The 20,203-nt window shown below is 33.0% G+C and overlaps 2 protein-coding genes across 3 annotated transcripts; both read right to left on the bottom strand.

Annotated features, from left to right (window-relative positions):
• Positions 1-2,903: 2,903 nt before the first annotated feature.
• LOC137806684 (N6-mAMP deaminase) lies at positions 2,904-5,974 on the bottom strand. Of its 2 annotated transcripts, XM_068606919.1 has the most exons (11): positions 5,720-5,974; positions 5,574-5,644; positions 5,190-5,281; positions 5,065-5,124; positions 4,740-4,979; positions 4,582-4,658; positions 4,425-4,494; positions 4,235-4,348; positions 3,845-3,911; positions 3,330-3,434; positions 2,904-3,241 (listed from the first exon to the last, which is right to left on the bottom strand). In XM_068606919.1, exons 1-11 carry the CDS (start codon positions 5,794-5,796, stop codon positions 3,117-3,119), a joined length of 1,098 nt encoding a protein of 365 aa, XP_068463020.1. In that variant the 5' UTR covers positions 5,797-5,974; the 3' UTR covers positions 2,904-3,116. The 2 variants fall into 2 exon arrangements, with proteins under 2 accessions (XP_068463020.1, XP_068463019.1); XM_068606918.1 differs by having other exon boundaries at positions 4,582-4,979; positions 5,720-5,923.
• Positions 5,975-17,144: 11,170 nt separating this feature from the next.
• LOC137839122 (uncharacterized) lies at positions 17,145-18,985 on the bottom strand. The gene is made up of 3 exons (XM_068648250.1): positions 18,459-18,985; positions 17,742-18,215; positions 17,145-17,628 (listed from the first exon to the last, which is right to left on the bottom strand). The coding sequence occupies exons 1-3, from the start codon at positions 18,983-18,985 to the stop codon at positions 17,145-17,147; spliced, it is 1,485 nt and encodes a 494-aa protein (XP_068504351.1).
• Between the last annotated feature and the right edge of the window lie 1,218 nt (positions 18,986-20,203).

Raw genomic sequence — 20,203 nt, 5'->3', positions numbered from 1 at the left:
ATCCACTTCCTCAAATTCTTCACACATCTCCTCCTCAATCCAAACACTGAAAAATCATTATAGTCAATTTATGTCATGGGTGATAGTATAGATCGAATCCACATCGAAAGATAGTCTATATTAAATCTGCATAGGGTGAAAGTCTAGATCAATCCACATAAAATAAAAAATATTGGATATACACTTCATGTCTATTTTAATTAGAGCAAATTCATTTAAATATTTTTAATTCAATTTAAATTGGATTAAATTTAAATTAAATCTATTTTATCAGTTATATTAAATTTGATGTGGGGTCAACTTGATCGACCTGTTGACTTCACTTGACCTAATCTGTCTTGATCCGAACTGAACCTAACTTGTCCTGGACTCGAACGAATTCGACTTGGTTTGGGCATGGCCTAATCTAATTCTAATTAGACTTGGGCTAACTTGGGTCAACACAACTCAATTGAACATAGGGTCAGGCTAACTCGACTGAACTTGAACCCTAGCCTCTTAACTCAACCTAACGTGAGATTGACTCAACTTAGCTTAGCATGACCCTAACTCAATGTGTACTTGATGTCTAAACTCAACACAAACACAAATCGACTTGGCTCGACCTGGCCCAGTCTTTCTCAGTTCTACCTAGGCTCGCCTCAACTTGGGCCAAGCCGATTGAACCCAAACTGACCTAGGCCTAGCCCAACTTGATTAAGCGTCGGGACACCCTGACTTGGATTGACCTGGACCAAGTTCGACTTGATGTGGATCAACCTAACTTAATTTGACATGGTCCAAACCTAATTTAAAGGTGATATCTCAATCCAACACGAACCCAACTCGACTTGGTCAAACTTGACCTAGTCTATCTCGATCCCACTTGAACTCAACCAAACTAAACTTGACTTGACATGGGCTTAGTCCAACCCACTAGACTTGGGCATGAGTCAAGTCGACTCAAGATGGGCCTGAGTTGACTCAACTTGCTCTGGTTTGGGTTGGCTTGAGCCTAGGCTAACACCACTCGACCTGGGTCGACTCGACTAGACCTGGTTCGGCCTTACTTGGGTTGACTTATGTCTGGGCTAACTTAGCTCAACTCTAGCCCGAGTCGACTTGACACAACCTGGGCTTAGGTCAACATGACTCAACCTAGGCATGTGCCTACTCAACTCAACCTAGGTCCATGCTAACTTTGCTCGACCTAAGTTAAGGCTAACTTAGGCCCCGACTAACTCAACTCAAGTAGGGGCCGTGTCAACTCAATTGGACCTAGGCTCGGGCCAATTCTGCTTGATCTAGGTTTAGACCGACTCTACTCGACCTAGGTTCAAGTCAACTATAACCTAGGTCTAGCCTGACTTGGCTTGACTTGGGCGCGACTCAACTGAGTCTTTATCGAGTTAGGCTCAATCTAGTCTTTGATCAGACTAAGACCAACTTGGGCCTAGCCCAACTTAGCTAAATGTTGATTTGTCCTAACTCGTCTTGATTCTCACTCGAGCTAACTTGACTCAACATACTTTGTCTCTGACCCAGGTCAACTTGGGTAGACCTTGCATGAACACAACTCGGCATTACCTAGTTTGGCCCTACCTAACAATTCATAACTTGAAATGACCTAAACACACATTGATTTTGGTTTTCAAAATCCAAAAAGTTATCTAATGTATATTTGTTCTGGTTTAGAAACTTTGTGAATTCCGACGAGAATGTTCTTTTTTTCTCACCTCCCCCACTACCTAGGATCTCTCGTTAGGGACTTTCCCAATGTCCCTAGGATCAAATAGGTACCGAAAAACTAAATGAGAGATAAAAGATATTTTTCCACCTACAATCATGTCCTGAGATTCCAGGTTTATTCAGATACATTTTAAATCCCTAAAATTTCAACAAAATATAAATCCTCTCCACTTATCTCGCTATCAAGTCTCAATCTAAATGTTGTCTCCCTATGATCGATGTCCAATTTGTTGAAGAGGCAACCTAATTTTAATTAAGATGTTCCATAAAGGACAACACTCCTTATCCTAGCTCTTAAGCTTTAGCTAAGCATTCTTGGAACACACCTAGCCAACCAGCTATGGATATCACCAAATACCTGGGACGGTACAATTTTCAATCCAAATCCATTTATGGATATCACCAAATACCTGGGACGGTACAATTTTCAATCCAAATCCATCTAAATGGATTGGACTTAAAATCTAAAAATTTGAATTTAGATTTCATATAGATCCATTTAAATAAACTTAAAAATAATATGGAAATTCTTCCTTAGACCATATCAATTTGAACTTGCACCCAATTTAACACTGAAATAACCAAAACATCCTTGCAAAATGACAAAAATGCCTCTACAAAATGACGAAAATAACCTTAAATAAAAAAGGATACGAATAAAAAATACTTCCATAATCAATTTTCCAGATTTGGATTTCCAAAACACATTTCTGAATTCCGAAAATCCTTTTCCAGAATGCATTTTCAGATTTTGTATTCCAAATTTTCTTTTCCAAAATGTAATTTTTGCATTCCAAATTTAATTTTCCAAAATGAAATTTTGATTTTCAAAATTATATTTTTTAAATTCCGGATTTTCAAATTCGAAATAGTGAATAATTTTTAAAATTTTAAAAAGTGATAGGGTGCAAGTTCAAATTGGTACGATACAAGGAGAATTTACCAAATATTATAAATTTGGATAATTATGAATTGGATTTGAAAATTTAGATTTTTTCTCACTCTTAATTTAATTTATGTTAACTTTCACATATGTCTATGAACTTAAAAGATACTGTGGATTACTGCCTAAGCTGTTTGGCGTACTGAATTGGGATGTTTGGATTGAAGCCTCCAAAAAAGAATTTTGTCCAGTTGTATGGCACAGTGGACGAGTTCATAGCCGCCCACTCAAATTGGTCAAATATAAAGTTGTCTCATTGGAGAGTCACTTCTGGAATGAATGCCAGGTCTGTCTGATATACAGGGACCAATCCAATCCCAGCCACCCCTGTTAACTCATTCTCTAATATAATATGAAAAACCACAAGTTGTTTCCATTGTAGTAGCCGCTATAACTTTAAAGTCAAAACAATCCAAATACATACCACCAGTGTGAAAAACTCTACCTACAATTCCAGACTCTTTGCTGCTGAATCAAAAGTTTTTCTTAAAATCTCCTTTACTACATTATCTCCAAATATAAACTCGATGGAGTTCTTTGATAGCTCAAACATTTCGTTCTGTCCAAGGCCTAGATATTAGCCAAACCAACAAGCAGTCAGCAGAGTTTAGCTATTAGTTTGAATTCCACTGGCTGCAAGAGAAAACTGAAACCTTACCAAATGTGGAAGCAGCAATGTTGTATTCGTTGGAGAGACTGGTAGAAAATACGCCTGAGTCATCAGTACACAGAACTAAAGGATGTCTTGCATTGTATAAATCAACTGCATCAACAAACGCATGATGTCAAGAGAGGCTGCCTAAAGTTGATTCCCTGATCAAAGCCCTAATATATCATGGAATGCTTCGGAAAAGAGGGAATCAGCTTCTCTTGAAAAGAAGGGGCACTTTTTCTCAGGCTCTATCGGGAAAAATAGCTTCAAGTGGGGGAAAAGAAAAGCTGAAAGTAAGTATAGTTGTTTTGTATGTTTCAAAATCAAAACTTGTAGGCTTGTAGCCAGCCCAAAACTTCTCTCCTTTATCAACCAAAAGTAAAATTAAAAAAAAATTGTCTTCCCCAGAAACCAATGGTAATCAAATTAAAATTACTTTAAAGCCTATTAATAAAGTTGGACAAACACTAAGTTTCTTTTATTTGTCATCATCAATTTCAAAAATAAACAAGAGATCCTACCAAAATGATGTGCATCTATCGTTGGAACAGACAATGTTCTAATGTTTGATGTCAAACAAATTTCAACCTGAAAATGAAGATGAAAAACACGATATCTAAGTCATCTGTTTATAAATTGTAAAAAGACTGTACAATACAAAGAATTCAAACTTAGCAACAATCAGAAGCCCTGGAGGGAATAATCAGTGAAAGGAAGAGATTGTGGTCTCCTCCACTTATTCCAGATCAAATCAAACATTAAATTTGACAAAAAAGAAATTGAACGAGTATAAACTTTTAATTGACTGAATACTAACAAAAGCATGTGCTTGTAAGTTGTAACCACATAAATCATGACACACTACCATTTTTGTTGCTTTAACATTAGTATAACTAAAGTAACGGTCTAACCGGAATGTTAGACGACTTCAGCCTTCTCCAATGTTCTTCCTCGAAGAAACAAGCATGCCCAATCCTCTGTGGAAGAAAGTCAAGCATATTGTGTATCTCCTTTGAATTTGATACCTGAACACACAGTCAGAAAGAAAAAAAACTGCCAGACAAACACCAGGATAAAAGGTACAAAGAAAAGATCAATCACCTCTCCACAATGAAGAGTCACATAAAGACCTTGCTGTCGAGCAAATATCAATGCTGGCAGATATGTAATCCTACAAAAGATAAAACTGGGCTCTAGCATGAATTTTTAAAACTTAAAATAAATCACTTCGGTAGAGTCCAAGATCACTCTGATATACCATTCACCAACAGCTGGATTCCCAGAGAGGTCAATCCCAACAACCCCAAAACGCCTCATTTCCAGTGCAAGCATTACCTGTAGCAGATGAGTATAGCGCTCCAAGTCAGTAACAAACAGACTTAACTTTGCCCAAAATACTTCTGCATAGAATATTACCGTTTCCATTGCCGCTTCCGTTGTCTCCCTACGGTCAATGCTCAAGAGAAGCCTAACAAATATTTTTTTTCTAATGTTTCCATTACATTTATCACTCGCATCTGAGAGTAATGGGCTTGAAAGATTTGTAGGTTCCTCGCTGGAAGGAATGAAAGCCACATCTACTGAACTGACAGCTCTTAGACCTTCCACTACAGCATCCACGTAAGAACGTTTGCTCATTCCTAGGGAATCATTTTTCTACACATAATTAAGAAAACACTTTCCTCATCCAGCCCATGGAAACAAGAACAAACAAAATAACCAACTGAGCTCCACATATTACCTTTGGTGTGGTTCTCAGCTCCAGATATACAACATTCTCAGATGCAAAATCTTCAACAACCTGCTTGTACAAGTTGCTTGCATAAATGCAAAAGCAAAAAAAACTGAAATAATACAATAACATACCTCTTTGGTAATTCTGGTAATACTCGAGTGATCAGTAGTAACAATGTGGATTAAGTCAAACAACTTGAATACCTCACTTAATGAACGATCATCTGTATTAAAATAGCCGTAATCAAACTCAAACTTTAAAACACAAATATGGGGTATATATGGGGCCATGTCCTGCTTGCATCAGATTAAAAAAAAATCAGGAACAGTCCATAAATTCAAAAAATTTGAATTTCAGGTTCCACCCCTTTTGCGTTTTTCGTTGTCATATTCTGTTTTCTCTTTTACTGTCATGAATCTCCTACCCTTTTTTGCAAACAAAATGAGCAAAGCAACAAAACACAACTCATATCCAAACTCAAGCACAACAAGGATGTAGGAGAAAAAGGGGCATACTTTTAAGAATAACATGCTCGACCTGGGAGAAATCTATGACACCCTTGTCCCCCAAAGCTCTAGCGAGGTCTCTGCAAGAAAAAATGCAAAATTTCAGAATGTTGGAGAATGGGAAAAGGCATAAAGAGTAAATGAAAAGAACTTACAGAAGTGTATTGTCTCTGATAGATCCATTGAGGTGAGCATGTAGTTCTATCTTTGGCATTGACACGCACCACTCCATCCTTACTGGGTAGGAGACTCTTGCGTCTCAACTTTGACCAGAAACCTCCCTGCACTGGTAGTACCCTAGTAAATTCAACTCTCTCACAACTCTACCTTCTTTGAACCATCTATCTAATTGACTTCAATTCCTCTCTCACATCTTCAAATATTAAATCATCCATTTCATCTCTCAAATCGAATATTCAATTAAGTTGTTTAATTTTTTTAAATAATTACTAATTTAATAAACGGATTATTACAGTTAAATAAATGAAAAATAATTACTTTTTAAATAACTAAATTAGACCAACACACACTTAGTTTATTAAAACAATTACTTATTTTAAAAGGTAAAGACAAAACACTAATCCTTTGATATATTTTATTAAGTTTGGAGAATAATTCAAAGGGTTTTTCAATATTTGAGAAATTACTTACTATGTTTAATAATGCTTGAGATTATTTATATGTTTTTTTTATTTTAGAAATTATGTAGGAGAGAAAAATAATACTTTAAGAATAAATTTTATTGTTTTTAAATATGATAAAAAAAATATAAGAGATAATATTGTATGAATTTGATATAGTTTATGTAGAGAGAAAGCTCTTTGAACAAGAAGTGTAATAAAAAATGAAAAAAAAAAGCAAGACAATATTTTAAATGACTTGTTAATTCTTTTATGTTTTTTTTTTGTTTAGATTAATAAGTGAATTTGAAAGATTGGATTTGAAATTATTTGAAAGAAAAGCTCGAAGAAAATTAGATTCTTTGGATTAAAATAAATAAAGTAGAAGAAGTGAAGAAAAAAGTTATAAAAATTTGTGAATAATGTAATGAATGTGATTGAAATTATATTTTGTTAATAAATAAAAATGTATGAATACAAATTCATTGTTGTATATAAAAAAAATGAAAAATGAATATGATATAATAGATTTTTTTTTTCAAATTTGTGTAAGAAATGTACACATATTTAAAAAAAATACAAATTATTAACATTATCCAAATATAATAATTATTATGAATAAAATAATTTATTTCATTTGAAAATAAAATTTAGGGTTTGAGTTAGTGTAGGATTATGTGTATGGTATGAGTAGGATTATGACTCTCGTTAGTTAAGGTAAGAATTATGATTAACATTATGATTGAGATTATGATTATGCTTAGAATCAGAATTAGGATAGGACAAGGTTAGTGTCATGGTTAGAGTTTGGATTATGATTAGAGTTATGTGTTATGATTAGGATTATAATTAAGGTTAAGGTTAGAATTAGAATTATGATTAGGACTAAAATTAAAATTAGAATTGAAGTTAAGATTATAATTTGAGTTAGGTTGAAGATAAATTTACAAAGTTATAGGTTAAGATTAGAGTTAGGATTATAATTAACATCAAAAAATAAGAAATAACATTTAAATATTACTATTATTTTTATATTTATTTTTGTAATTAATATTATTATATAATTTTATTTTTTATTATAAATAATATATTTATTTTTATTATATTATAATCATATTTTTATTATTAATAATATTATTAAACATTTATAAATTTAATTAATATTTAATACTTTTAATTTTATTATATTATATAATTAATTATAGACAGTTATAAGTTAACATATAATCAATTATATTATATATTATATATATAATAATATTATAAAATTTAAATTAATAATATAAATAATTTATTTTATATATTTATAAATAATTAATTTATTTCATATCCAACTATTATATTCGTTTTTCTTCATAGAATAGTGATTAATCAAATTTTGACTTTTGTCGTCTTTCTGCACTCGTTAATCCATACAAATTATTGAAAACAAACACATCTAATCATCACAAATCCATCTAAGTTCAGATTGACTCACTTGAATGTAAATAGAGTGTAAATATGAAAACACATTTTGGAAATTCCACCACCTAGAATCTCCTTTTTTATACTTTCTATTACAAATATTAAGTGAGTTTCCTTATTGCACATAACTTATACATTTCTACAACTTAAAAGTAATTATTCCCTCCAGTCCAATCACTTCAAAGTTTTATTAAAGATTAAGGAGTTCTAATAAATAACTTCACGCATTTATTTATAGGGTAATTTCCTATCTAACACTATTTAAACTTTTATTTTCAATCTAGCATTTTTTTTTATTTCCTATCTAACACCCTTTTGTTTTTATTTCCCTATCTAACACCCTTTTAATTTCAAGTAAAAAATACATGACCTAATTATAAAAAAAAAAAAACAAGTTGAATAAGGACTCATATGGACATAAGAGAACAATATGATCGAGAAAAAAAATGTTCATATTGTCAAACACTAGGGCACACATAAAGAACATGTTCCAACATTACTGGATTGTGCACTTCTCGTCATTAAATATGTTTCATTTCGCACAAACTATTTAATGTACAACTGAAGAAAATATGAAATGAATGATCATCTTTCATTTATTTTCCTTTTTATGATCAACATATACTTATTTAGTATCGTTTTATACATCTTATATTTATCTTATTTGGATTTTTTTTATATTTTTATCTTTATCTTATTTTGTTTTGCCTTTATTTTATATCTTTTATGTTTTTAGTTATTATTTTTTTTATGCCATTCTTTATTTATTTATGTTTTTTGTTTTTATTTTATTGTTGTTGTTTTTATTTTCTAGACTTATTTATTTTTGCATTTTTTTTCTCATTTTTAAGCATTAAATGTAACATTTGCTTTAATCTTTTTTTTAGGATTTTGAATTTAGGCTAGACACTTCAATATTATTTAATTGACTTTGATTTTTTTTATAATTATGTCCTGTATTTTTTACTTAAAATTAACATGATGACATCATCAATAATAATAAAAATAAATATTAATTTATGTTTATAGATTCAACTTTTATGTTGTTGTAGGGTTTAATTTTTTATTTTCTTCATTCTTAAAAAAAATAATTTTAATCTAAACATTTTAAATTTATTACTTTTTTTATTTTATAAAAAATCATTTCTTTATTAATTAATTATATTTCTAACTATTTTAAACATTAAAAAAATTATTTTTTAATGCATTCAAAATTAAAATTATAAAAAAAATTTATTATTATTTTTATTTATTTTTTAAATGGTGCTAGTTAGGGAAATAAAAAATAAAAGAGTGCTAGATGGGGAAATAAAAACAAAAGTGTGCTATATAGGGAAATAAAAACAAAAGGGTGTTAGATAGGGAATAAAAGTGTAAATGGTGTTAGATAGAGAATTTACCCTCATATATCATCAACATTAATGTTTATTGGCTTTTTTTTAATATAACTCCCAAAAATAAACATCGGTAGTTAAAATAATAGTTATGTATAAGAGTAAATATGTGGTGAAGAAGTTAATATTTATTATGGTGAAGATATTATTATATAGTTTTTTAATTTATTTTAAAAGATAAAAATATATGAATAATAATACAATTGTCTTTTAAGTTTATTATTATTAGTATAATATATAAAAATAAAGTAGTTTAGTAACTAAATTATCAAATTATATTTTTTAATAAGTTCAGCAATTGATTTAGTTGATAATAATTAATTTATAATTATTATCCAACTATTTTGGAGGCAAAAAGGTATACAGTTTTTCAATTTCGAAATTTGAATAAATATTTTGGATGTTAGATTTTGGATGTTAAATGTACTCTGGTCAAGCGAAGCTGAAAGGTTGAACGCTAATCTTTGTGTGTGGGATTGCAGCTACTGGTGTAGGTTTAACCTTCTCTAGTTTGAAGCTAGTAGAGACGACCTAACCCTCACTGTTAGAGTAAGGTTTAAGGCAATTTTCTTCGTTGCTAAGAGCAAGCCTCCTCTTAAAATAGAGAGGGACAAACCCTCACTTAGTCTAACATAGAGAGGGTTAGACCCTTGTTAAATTGTAACTCATTATGAACATGCATGGGCTAAGTCCTAGCTAGCTCATTATGACTTAGAGAGGGATAAACCCTAGCTATGGTAAAAGTGGACTTGGTGAGGAATTAACCCTCACTCTCGTGCATAACATAAAAAAAGAGTTGATGGTCTTATTTAGAATCTCATTCTCACATTCATAATAACATGTATAATTCTATTATCAGATCCAGAATAACCTATCCAAATTTCATCCACATTTAAACATCACTTATCCAGCCATTTACAAATTTACAAATATCAAACATTATGCATTTTAAATCATTCAGTCACTGTTTTCAATCATCCAATCACTCTGGATGTAAGAAGTACTTTTGTCAAGTGAATGTACTAACTGAAAGAAGTACGAATATTATGTCAATATTACATAGTTAAAAAAAGTCTTCAATTTAATACATATGATGTTTCCCAAAGCATAAGACTGAGTGAGCAATGAAAATAATGGAAAGTACGTGTAAAAAATAACAATAATTAAAATGAAATAAAAATGTATTTACTAATATAAAATATAGAACAGAATGAGCAAGTAATTTAACTTACAGTAGAAGTGGTAATCAAGGAACATGGTGATCATCAAAGTTTTCGGCATAGTGGGGGTGGACCTGACTAGTACTTGTTGAAGTGTCTGCAACATATTTTTCCATCATCATAGCTAATTGTTGTTGCATTAACCTCACTGTGTCCTCTAATTGTGCACTCCTCTTATCAGCCATGTCTGCTTTTGCATTTGCTTATAATATTTGTTGTTTAAGTTGTGCATTCTCAACTAGTTGATCATCATGATCAATACTAGAAGCTAATACAGAGGGTTGAGTGAGGGATGGGGCACCATGGCGGAAGTTAGCAACCAAATCCCCAGTGCCATAAACTTTATCTCTACTCTTCCCTCCAGCAACATCTTTCCAGCACTGAAGCTTTATTTTTCATCAATGGGAGAGATACCAGGAGTTGATCGTTCTGAACTCCCTGATCACATCCTCAACCGCTCATGATAGGTTTCCTAGGAGTAAAGGAAATAAAAAATGTTAGTAATTTACATTTAAAAATTTAGTGAAGTATTAAATTTAAAACAAAATAATTGCTTACATAAGTCTCTCGGGAACGACCATCTACCCAATCACCCTTCTTGTTTGTGTGAGTGACGAGGAATAATTCATCTGGTTCAATAAGTCGTTCATATTTACATTCCTGAGAAAGGTCTTATGGTTACAAAGAATTTATGTCTTATACATCTGAATTGAATTACATATAATTTCTTACACATAAGGAATGAGTAATATTTACCAGGCCTAGTGCAATATCCAAGTGTCATCCTCTTTTGAACTAACTCGAGGCTCATTTCTCAAAGTTGTGTTTGACAACAAACTATCTGATTTAAAAATAATGTGAGCAAAAATATGTGACCTCCCTGTGTAAGTAGAATGCATAAATTGAACTTTCGACCCTTGCTAAATTACCAACTGATCGCTTTGCATCTCTAATCATCCTAGAACAAAGAAGAATTACATGTTTAGCATGGAATGGTTAACATTGAAAAATAATTACATGTTTGTACCTTTCAAAAGAATTATTGAACTGGACCTCCAAGGATTGTTTCCTGTTAGATATTATTATATATAATTAAATATTATGAGATATTATAGATATTACTATATATCTCTATTTATGTAATGGGCTTAGCCCATATGTTTCTTTTCCTATATAAACATAACCCTATGTGTTCAATATACACAAATGATTTATCCTATTATTTCTTTTCCCTTTAATATGGTATCTAGAGCATAGGGTTAAGGTTCAATTTTTTTGGTGAACCCACTATTCATTGGAATTTTCCAGCCACCGCCCCACCGTCTCATCGGAGTCGTCACCACCGCACCATCGTCGGAATCTCGCCGAAACCGCCGCCGAAGATGCCGTCAGAATCGCTGCCAGAGCCTTCATCTTTCCTGTTGCCACTATGGCTTCTTTCGCTTCCATTGCCACTATGCCTTCAGATATTAAGTTATGCCTTAAGAGTCAATGTTATGTTTATCATCTTACCCATCCTAATGTTGCTGAAAATGAGGTTTCTCGTTGGTTAAAAGTTGATGCTCAATTATGCATTGTTATCAAATCTACTATTCACTCATCTTTGAAACAAATTTTTCGTACCTATGAGACATCTTTAGAAGTTTGGGAACAAGCAAAATTATTATACACCAATGATACTCAACGTCTTTATGGTGTATGTCAAAATCTCCTCACAATTGTTGCTCCCAAACGTCTTGATGGTACAATGGCGGAATATCTAGGTAAGCTTCATGCTCTTCTTCATGATTTTAATGAGTTATTACCTCCTGTCCTCACTCCTTCTCAAGAACTAGAACAAGGATCCAAGTTCTTCATGTTATTGGGTTTACATGGCCTTCCTGATGATTATTCTCATGTTCGTGACCAAATTTTGGGATTTCCTATCGTGCCCAATTTTACTTCCACTTGTTCTACCCTTCTGTGTGTGTTAGGTAAACACACCACTGATATAACATCTCATGTTGATGACTCTTCTACTTTAGTCTCTCAGCATAATGATCGTACTCGCCCTCACAAGTCGGGCAAAGGGCGTCACAAGTGTGACCATTGTGGCAAACTTGGCCACAAAATTGACAGATGTTATGCCTTACATGGTCGTCCTCCTAAATCTGTTGTTGTTGCTCAAACTGCTCCTGTGCAACCTTCTACTGTGGACCATACTTCAATTGATACCCTAGGTCAACCTGCTATTTTCAATGAATTTCTTAAATGGTATGAGGATCGTCAGAACTCTAGTTCCACGGCTTCTGTTGCACATTCAGGTACATCTTTTGTTGGTCTCACTCACTCTACTTCCCTTGGCCCTTGGGTTCTAGATTCAGGTGCCACAGATCACATTACTGGTAATCAATATTTTTTCTCTTCCCTATCTACTATGGGTTATTTGTTAGAATATATGGCCTTAAACGAGAGGGGGAGTGAATTGTTTAAGAAAGATTTTCGTAAACTTTTAAGCCTAGAATAAAAATACTTCAATAAAACCTTGATTAAGAAATCAGTTTTTCAAAACATAAAGCAAATGCACAATACTGGAAAAACAATCGGTTGTTTATACCAGTTATCAAATGACAAAACTGAATTTAAAGAGATAGGGATAGAGAGATTGTACACAGTTGTTTATACTGGTTCACTCCAAATCCAGAGCTACATCCAGTCTTCTCAAAACCTTGAGGAAATCCACTAAGCAATCACACCTTGATCACTTACACAACAACCAAGAAAATGACCTTGAACACCTCAAGAAACACACTCTGCTTGGTCAACACACCTACACCAAGATTGCTGATCTTGATCCCCTCAAGAACACACAACCAATCTTAGCAAACACAGAAACGAAACTTGTTTTTACAGAGAGTACAAGGATTACACTTGTTACAGAAGATAATCTGAAATCAATACAAGCAGAATCCTATCCCACAACTTTGATCAATCACACACTCTTAAAAATCTTAGCTCTTTGAAAAACTAAAAAACTCTTAGCAAAAACTTGTCAAAGATTAATTGTCAAATCTGTTTTTCTGAATTTATTCAAAGATGTAGTTTGTTATCAAATCTTAACAAACTCTTAAATTGCATTAAAAGATTGGTCAAAGCATTTAATGACTGGAGCGTAAGCAGTTAAAACATTTAAAGCTCAGTCAAAGAGAAAATAGTTTTTCTGTTATGGTCCGAAAACAAACAATCGGTTGTTTCCTCGAATCAATCGGTTGTTTTGGTTCTTAACAGTTCAACCATTTTAAAAACAGTTTTCAATCTTTTTCTCAAAACACTTAAGTATAAACAATCGGTTGTTTCGACAAAACAATCAGTTGTTTTAACTTAGTTTGAAAACATTTTACTTTCACAAATCTTAGATTTAATCAAAGGGTGGATTACAACATATAAACTACCACAGAGTTAAGCTAAACCAGCACAGCAACACCAAGCCCAGCAAAGGCTTCAACATCCTTCAAAGGGTTTGGATTCTTCAAAGCTTGAACACTACTTGGTTCAACAATTTACCTTCAGTTACCATGGCCAATGGATATCAGGTACCATAACATGGTGTTGGTACTATTAACCTTTTTCCTTCTTTATCTATTTATAATGTTCTTTATGTCCCTGTGTCTTCATTTAACTTATTATCCATTAGTCGTCTCACTCGTTCCCTCGATTGTGTTATTTCTTTTACCAAAGATTATGTTTCTTTAGAGGACCGGAGTTCGAAACGAATTATTGACACCGAATGTGAGTCTCATGGACTTTATCAACTACAGATCTCTACACATGTTGGCGCGATTATGGATTCTCCATCTCTCATTCATGCTCGGTTGGGTCATCCTAGTCTTGCCAAGATGTAGCAGCTTGTTCCAAGTTTGTCTAGTTTATCGTGTGAGTCGTGTCAGTTAGGGAAACACATTCATAGTTCTTTTCCTAGTAGTGTCTCACAACGTGCTTCATCTTCTTTTGCCTTAGTTCACTCTGACATTTGGGGACCAAGTCGTATTAAGTCTAATTTAGGATTTCAGTATTTTGTTACTTTTATTGATGATTATTCAAGATGTACTTGGGTGTTTTTAATGAAAAACCGTTTTGAGTTTTTTTAATATTTCAAATATTTTACAATGAAATTAAAAATCAATTTGGAATTTCCATTCGCATTTTGCGCAGTGACAATGGACGTGAGTATCTTTCTCGTTCTTTTAAAAATTTTATGGCTTTTCATGGTATTCTTCATCAAACTTCATGTGCTTATACACCTCAACAAAATGGGGGTAGCTGGGCGTAAGAATAAACATCTTGTTGAAACAACTCATACTATTTTAATCCATGGGGATGTTCCTCAACGTTTTTGGGGTGATGATGTTCTTAGTGCATGCTATCTCATTAATCACATGCCATCTTCAGTTTTAGATAACAAAATTCCTCATTCTATTTTATTTCCACATGACCTTTTCCACTCTTTACCTCCCAAAGTTTTTGAGTCCATATGCTTTGTTCATAATTTTAGTCCCGGTCTTGATAAATTATCTCCTAAGTCACACAAATGTGTCTTTTTAGGGTTCACTAGATCACAAAAAGGATATAAATGTTTCTCACCTTCTCTAAACCGTTATTTTATTTATGCGGATGTCACCTTTAGTGAATCTTCTCTTTACTTTAAGTCTTATCCTTCTCCTTCTATTTCTTCATCTAATCAAGTTGATATTCCTCTTGTTGTGCCTAGTGCACCTAAAGATTCACCATTGCCACCAACTCTTCAGGTGTATATTCATCGTCAAACGTGTCATCATTCATCAAATGACTCTCTTCTAGTGCCAACACCTCATCCCCCTTCGACTTCGACAGTTGAACCTGATGTTCCTATTGCTATCTGTAAAGGTATACGTTCTACTCGTAATCCCTCTCCACATTATACTGCTTTGAGTTACCATAGACTATCTCAACCCTTTTATACTTGCGTTTCGTTTATTTTGTCTGTATCCATTCCAAAATCTGTAGCTGATGCCTTAGCTCATCCTGGTTGGCGTCAGGCCATGCTTGATGAAATGATTGCACTTCAGAATAGTGGAACTTTGGAACTTGTTCCTTTACCATCTAGGAAATTTGTTGTTGGTTGCAGGTGGATTTTTTATATCAAAGTTGGTCCTGATGGTACTATTGATCGTCTCAAAGCTCGTCTTGTGGCTAAGGGTTATACCCAAATTTTTGATTTAGACTATGGTGATACTTTTTCTCCAGTGGCAAAGATGGCTTCTGTTCGCTTATTCATAGCCATGGCTGCTATTCAACAATGACCTATTAATCAACTGGATGTCAAAAATCTCTTTCTTAATGGGGATTTGCATGAAGAAATTTATATGGAGCAACCTCCCGGTTTTGTTGCTCAGGGGGAGTCTTCTGGATTGGTATGTCGTTTTCGGAAATCCTTATATGGCCTCAAGCAGTCTCCTAGGGCTTGGTATGGAAAATTTAGCAATGTTGTTCAACAGTTTGGTATGACTCGTAGTGAAGCAGATCATTCAGTTTTTTATCGTCACTCGAGTGTTGGATGTATCTATCTTGTAGTATATGTTGATGACATTGTTCTTACAGGCAGTGATCACCATGACATCTCACAAGTAAAACAACACCTTTGTCAAAACTTCCAGACCAAAGATCTTGGCAAACTCAGATATTTCTTAGGGATTGAGGTAGCACAATCCAACACTGGTATTGTTATCTCTCAAAGAAAATATGCATTGGATATTTTGGAGGAAATTGGGTTGATGAATTCGAAATTTGTTGATACTCCCATGGATCCAAATGTCAAGCTTCTATCCAATCAGGGGAAGCCTCTTTCAGATCCTGAGAAGTACAGGAGATTAGTTGGAAAATTGAACTATCTCATTGTTACTCGTCCTGATATTTTCTTTGCACTCAGTGTGGTGAGTCAATTTCTTAATTCTCCATGTGAAGATCATTGGAATGCAATCATTCGTATACTGAAGTACATTCAAGGCTCTCCTGGAAAAGGTTAGTTATATGGTCATAATAACCATACTAAAGTCATTTGTTATTTAGATGTTGATTGGGCAGGATCTCCATCTGATAGAAGATCAACTTCCGGTTATTGTGTCTCCATTGGTGATAACTTGATCTCTTGGAAGAGCAAGAAACAAAGTGTTGTGGCGAGATCTAGTGCAGAAGCAGAATATAGAGCTATGGCCTCAGCTACTTGTGAGCTTATTTGGCTTAAACAGTTACTTAAAGAATTACAATTTGGAGAGGTCACTCAAATGATACTTATATGTGATAATCAGGTTGCTCTTCATATTAGCTCAAATCCAGTTTTTCATGAAAGGGCCAAACATATTAAGATTGATTGTCATTTCATTCGACAAAAGATTATATCGAGAGATATAAAAATTGAGTTTGTTAATTCAAATAATCAATTAGCAGATATTTTTACTAAATCCTTACGATGGCCTTGGATTGATTATATTTGTAACAAGCTAGGTACATATGATCTATATGCACCAGTTTGAGGTGGAGTGTTAGATATAATTAGATATTATGAGATATTATAGATATTACTAAATATCTCTATTTATGTAATGGGCTTAGCCCATATGTTTCTTTTCCTATATAAATATAACCCTATGTGTTCAATATACACAAGGGATTTACCCTATTCTTTCTTTCTTTTCCTTTTAATACTTCCATAGGAAGATGAATAACAAGGTGTTCCATTGAATAAAAAAAGCCCAGTGGGAAGATTCGTTCTAACTTACATAAAATGATTGGTATATTTTCTAACATCCGAACTAAATCATCCATCCTCAATGTATTTGAACATAAATCTCTAAAAAGTTGTCTTATTTAAGCAATTGCAGTCCACACAAATTCAGGTAATGACCGGAATGCAATTGGGAGTAAGCACTCCATGAAAACGTAACAATCATGACTTTTCATGCCATGCAAATTTCCTTTGTCAAGATTAACACACCTTCCAATGTTAGAGGCATAACCATCCGACATCTTTAGCTCAGTTATCCATTTGTAAATTGCTTTTGCATCTTTGGTTGTGAACGTGTAATTAGCTTTTGGCTTTGCTAACTTCCCGTTTTGTAATTGCACTAATTCCAAGTCTCCATGTAAACAGTATTCAGCGACATCCATTCTTTTCTTTTCATTATCTTTGGTTTTACCTTTAACATCCATGACAGTGTTAAAGACATTGTCAAAAAAGTTCTTTTCTATGTGCATCACATCAAGGTTATGTCTCAACAAATTGTATTTCCAATATGGAAGATCCCAGAATATGGATCTTTTTGTCCAATTATGATATTGTCCAAGCCATGCACTGTTTCAAATGGACCATCAATTACATTCGGAAAGTCACAAAGAAACTCCCATAATTGCTCCCCATTCAACAAATAAGGTGAACCATCCAATTCAAATTTGTTTTTGAAGAACCTCTTTTGACTTCTCCTGAAAGGGTGATTTTGTGGCAAGAATTGTTGATGACAGTCAAACCAAGAACTTTTTCCCCTATGGTTCAATGTGAAAGCTTTTTTGTCCTCCATACAATAAGGACATGCTAACTTACCTTTAGTTCCCCATCCAGACAACATGCCATATGCTGGAAAATCATTGATTGTCCACATCAAGCAAGCTCGCATGAGAAAGTTCTCTTTACTGGAGATATCATAGGTTAAAACGCCCCCATTCCACAATTGTTGGAGCTCATCAATAAGAGGCTGCAAGTACACATCAATTTTTTTGGTTGGGTTACTTGGACTAGGTATAATACAAGTTAGAAACATGTATGGTTTAGTCATACACATTTCAGGGGGTAGGTTATAAGGAGTCACAAATACAGGCCAATAAGAATACGGAGATGTTGAAGCTTGGATGTAAGGAGTGAACCCATCTGAACATAAACCTAATCTTACATGACATGGGTCAACAGAAAAATCTGGGTATACACTATCAAAGTGTTTCCAGGCTTTCCCATCACATGGATGTCGCAATAGACCATCGTCATTTTTATTTTCAAAATGTCATCTCATTTGGCTTGCAGATTCCATTGATGTATACAGTGTTTGTAATCTTGGTATGATTGGCAAATAAAACATTCTTTTGATTGGGACATTTTTGTATCTTCTCTTTTGACCCTTCAGAGGAAAATACCTTGGAAGACTACAAAATTTGCATTCAGTTAATTCAATATCATCCTTGTAATATAACATGCATCCTGCTTCACAACAATCAATCTTTTGAGTCTTCAACCTAAGAGTAGACACAACTTTTTTTGCCTCATAGTAATTCTTCGGTAGGCACTTTTGTTTTGGAACTACATCATTTAACATTTTTATGAAGTAATCTAAACACTTCTCGGGAGCAAGCCAATTGGTTCTAACAACCAGAAGTCGAATGGCTATTGATAATCTTGACTCGGTTGCTCCATCATAAATGGGTTCATTTCCACATGCTAAGATATCATAAAACTTATGTGTCTCTGCATTAGGGGAGTGTTCGTTAAACATTCTGTCATTGTCCAAGTTCTGATAACAAGTTGTTATATCTGCTACATGCATATATGCATCATTCACCATATCGTTTAATAACTCAAACTGATCAACATTGCTTTGACCATGGCTGCTTGAAGCATGCAGTAAGTTATCATCATTTGGCCACTCTTCTCCATGATAAAACATACGTAGTAGTTTGGTTTAAAGCCATATTGTAGAAAATGAGCCCTCACAAGAGAAGATTTAAGGATTTTCACACAATCACATTTGACACAAGGAAACCTTATCCCTCCATCTTTTGTATAAAAAACTTGCTCCATTTCCTTTGAAACAAAATCATGAACTCCACATGAACTCTTGCCTAAGTCTCCTTGAAGGATCAAGCATGTCATACATCCAACCTCAATCCATTATTCTGCATGTTCATTACCAAATGACATACGCATAAAACATCATTTATCTACATACAAAACATTTAAACATTTCCAAGGCTCTTCCTAACCTAGTTGGTCCCACTAATCTAAAGACCACCTAACATCATTTAAGAATATGTCTCTAATTGAAATTTATAAATAAATCATAACCATAACAAAACATTTAAACAACATATTATACCTGACAAAAAAGAAAAACAATTGAAAACACAAATGCAAATAAATGAATCTACAAAGCCATGATGAAGATTTTAACTAGAATACTTTTTTTCTATTTTTTATTAAATACTCAAAATGGTTTAGTTTATTTGTACTAATTTGAATAGACTAATTATAAATTTGATCATGGATTTTTACATTCATAGAAATGATTAGTAATTAAAAAATTAAAGTAGTTGTGTTCATGGATTTAAAAGAAACTATAAAAATTATACATCACCATATAATAGATTATAGTCAACATATATTTCTTTACTTCATTGTATTTATTGTATATAACAAAAAAAAGTGATAATGAAGATATAATTGGCTTTGTAAAGCAACGACACGATAAGGTTTGAAAATTTGTATTTTGGAAATAAACTATTAATTTAGCTATTAATTTTCATTTTTCTTTTCTTTTGAACATATTTTTCTATTTCTTTCTCTGAAATAATTTTTTTGATAAATCCACTCATGGACTTTTTTTCCGTTTCAAATACTTGTTGCTGCACATTTTGGAGGTATATTAAATCTGTCTAGTTGATGATGTCTTAATTCTGATATACATTCTTCTCTTTGTTTTATGGTCCTTTTTTTTTACCTATGTTTTTATTTTACAATAGTTTATGAATAATATTTTATGATTGGTAAGCAAGCATTTATGATAGATAACTAATATTTTATGATTGTTTGATTTCATCTTTATGTAACTAGTATTATAGGATGTTTAAAGAATTTGTTATGTCTTTGCTTTCTACTTGTGTTTCTT

This window comes from Phaseolus vulgaris, chromosome 3 (assembly GCF_000499845.2).
Source record: "Phaseolus vulgaris cultivar G19833 chromosome 3, P. vulgaris v2.0, whole genome shotgun sequence".
NCBI lineage: Eukaryota > Viridiplantae > Streptophyta > Magnoliopsida > Fabales > Fabaceae > Phaseolus > Phaseolus vulgaris.
This window is presented reverse-complemented; position numbering and strand designations above follow the sequence as displayed.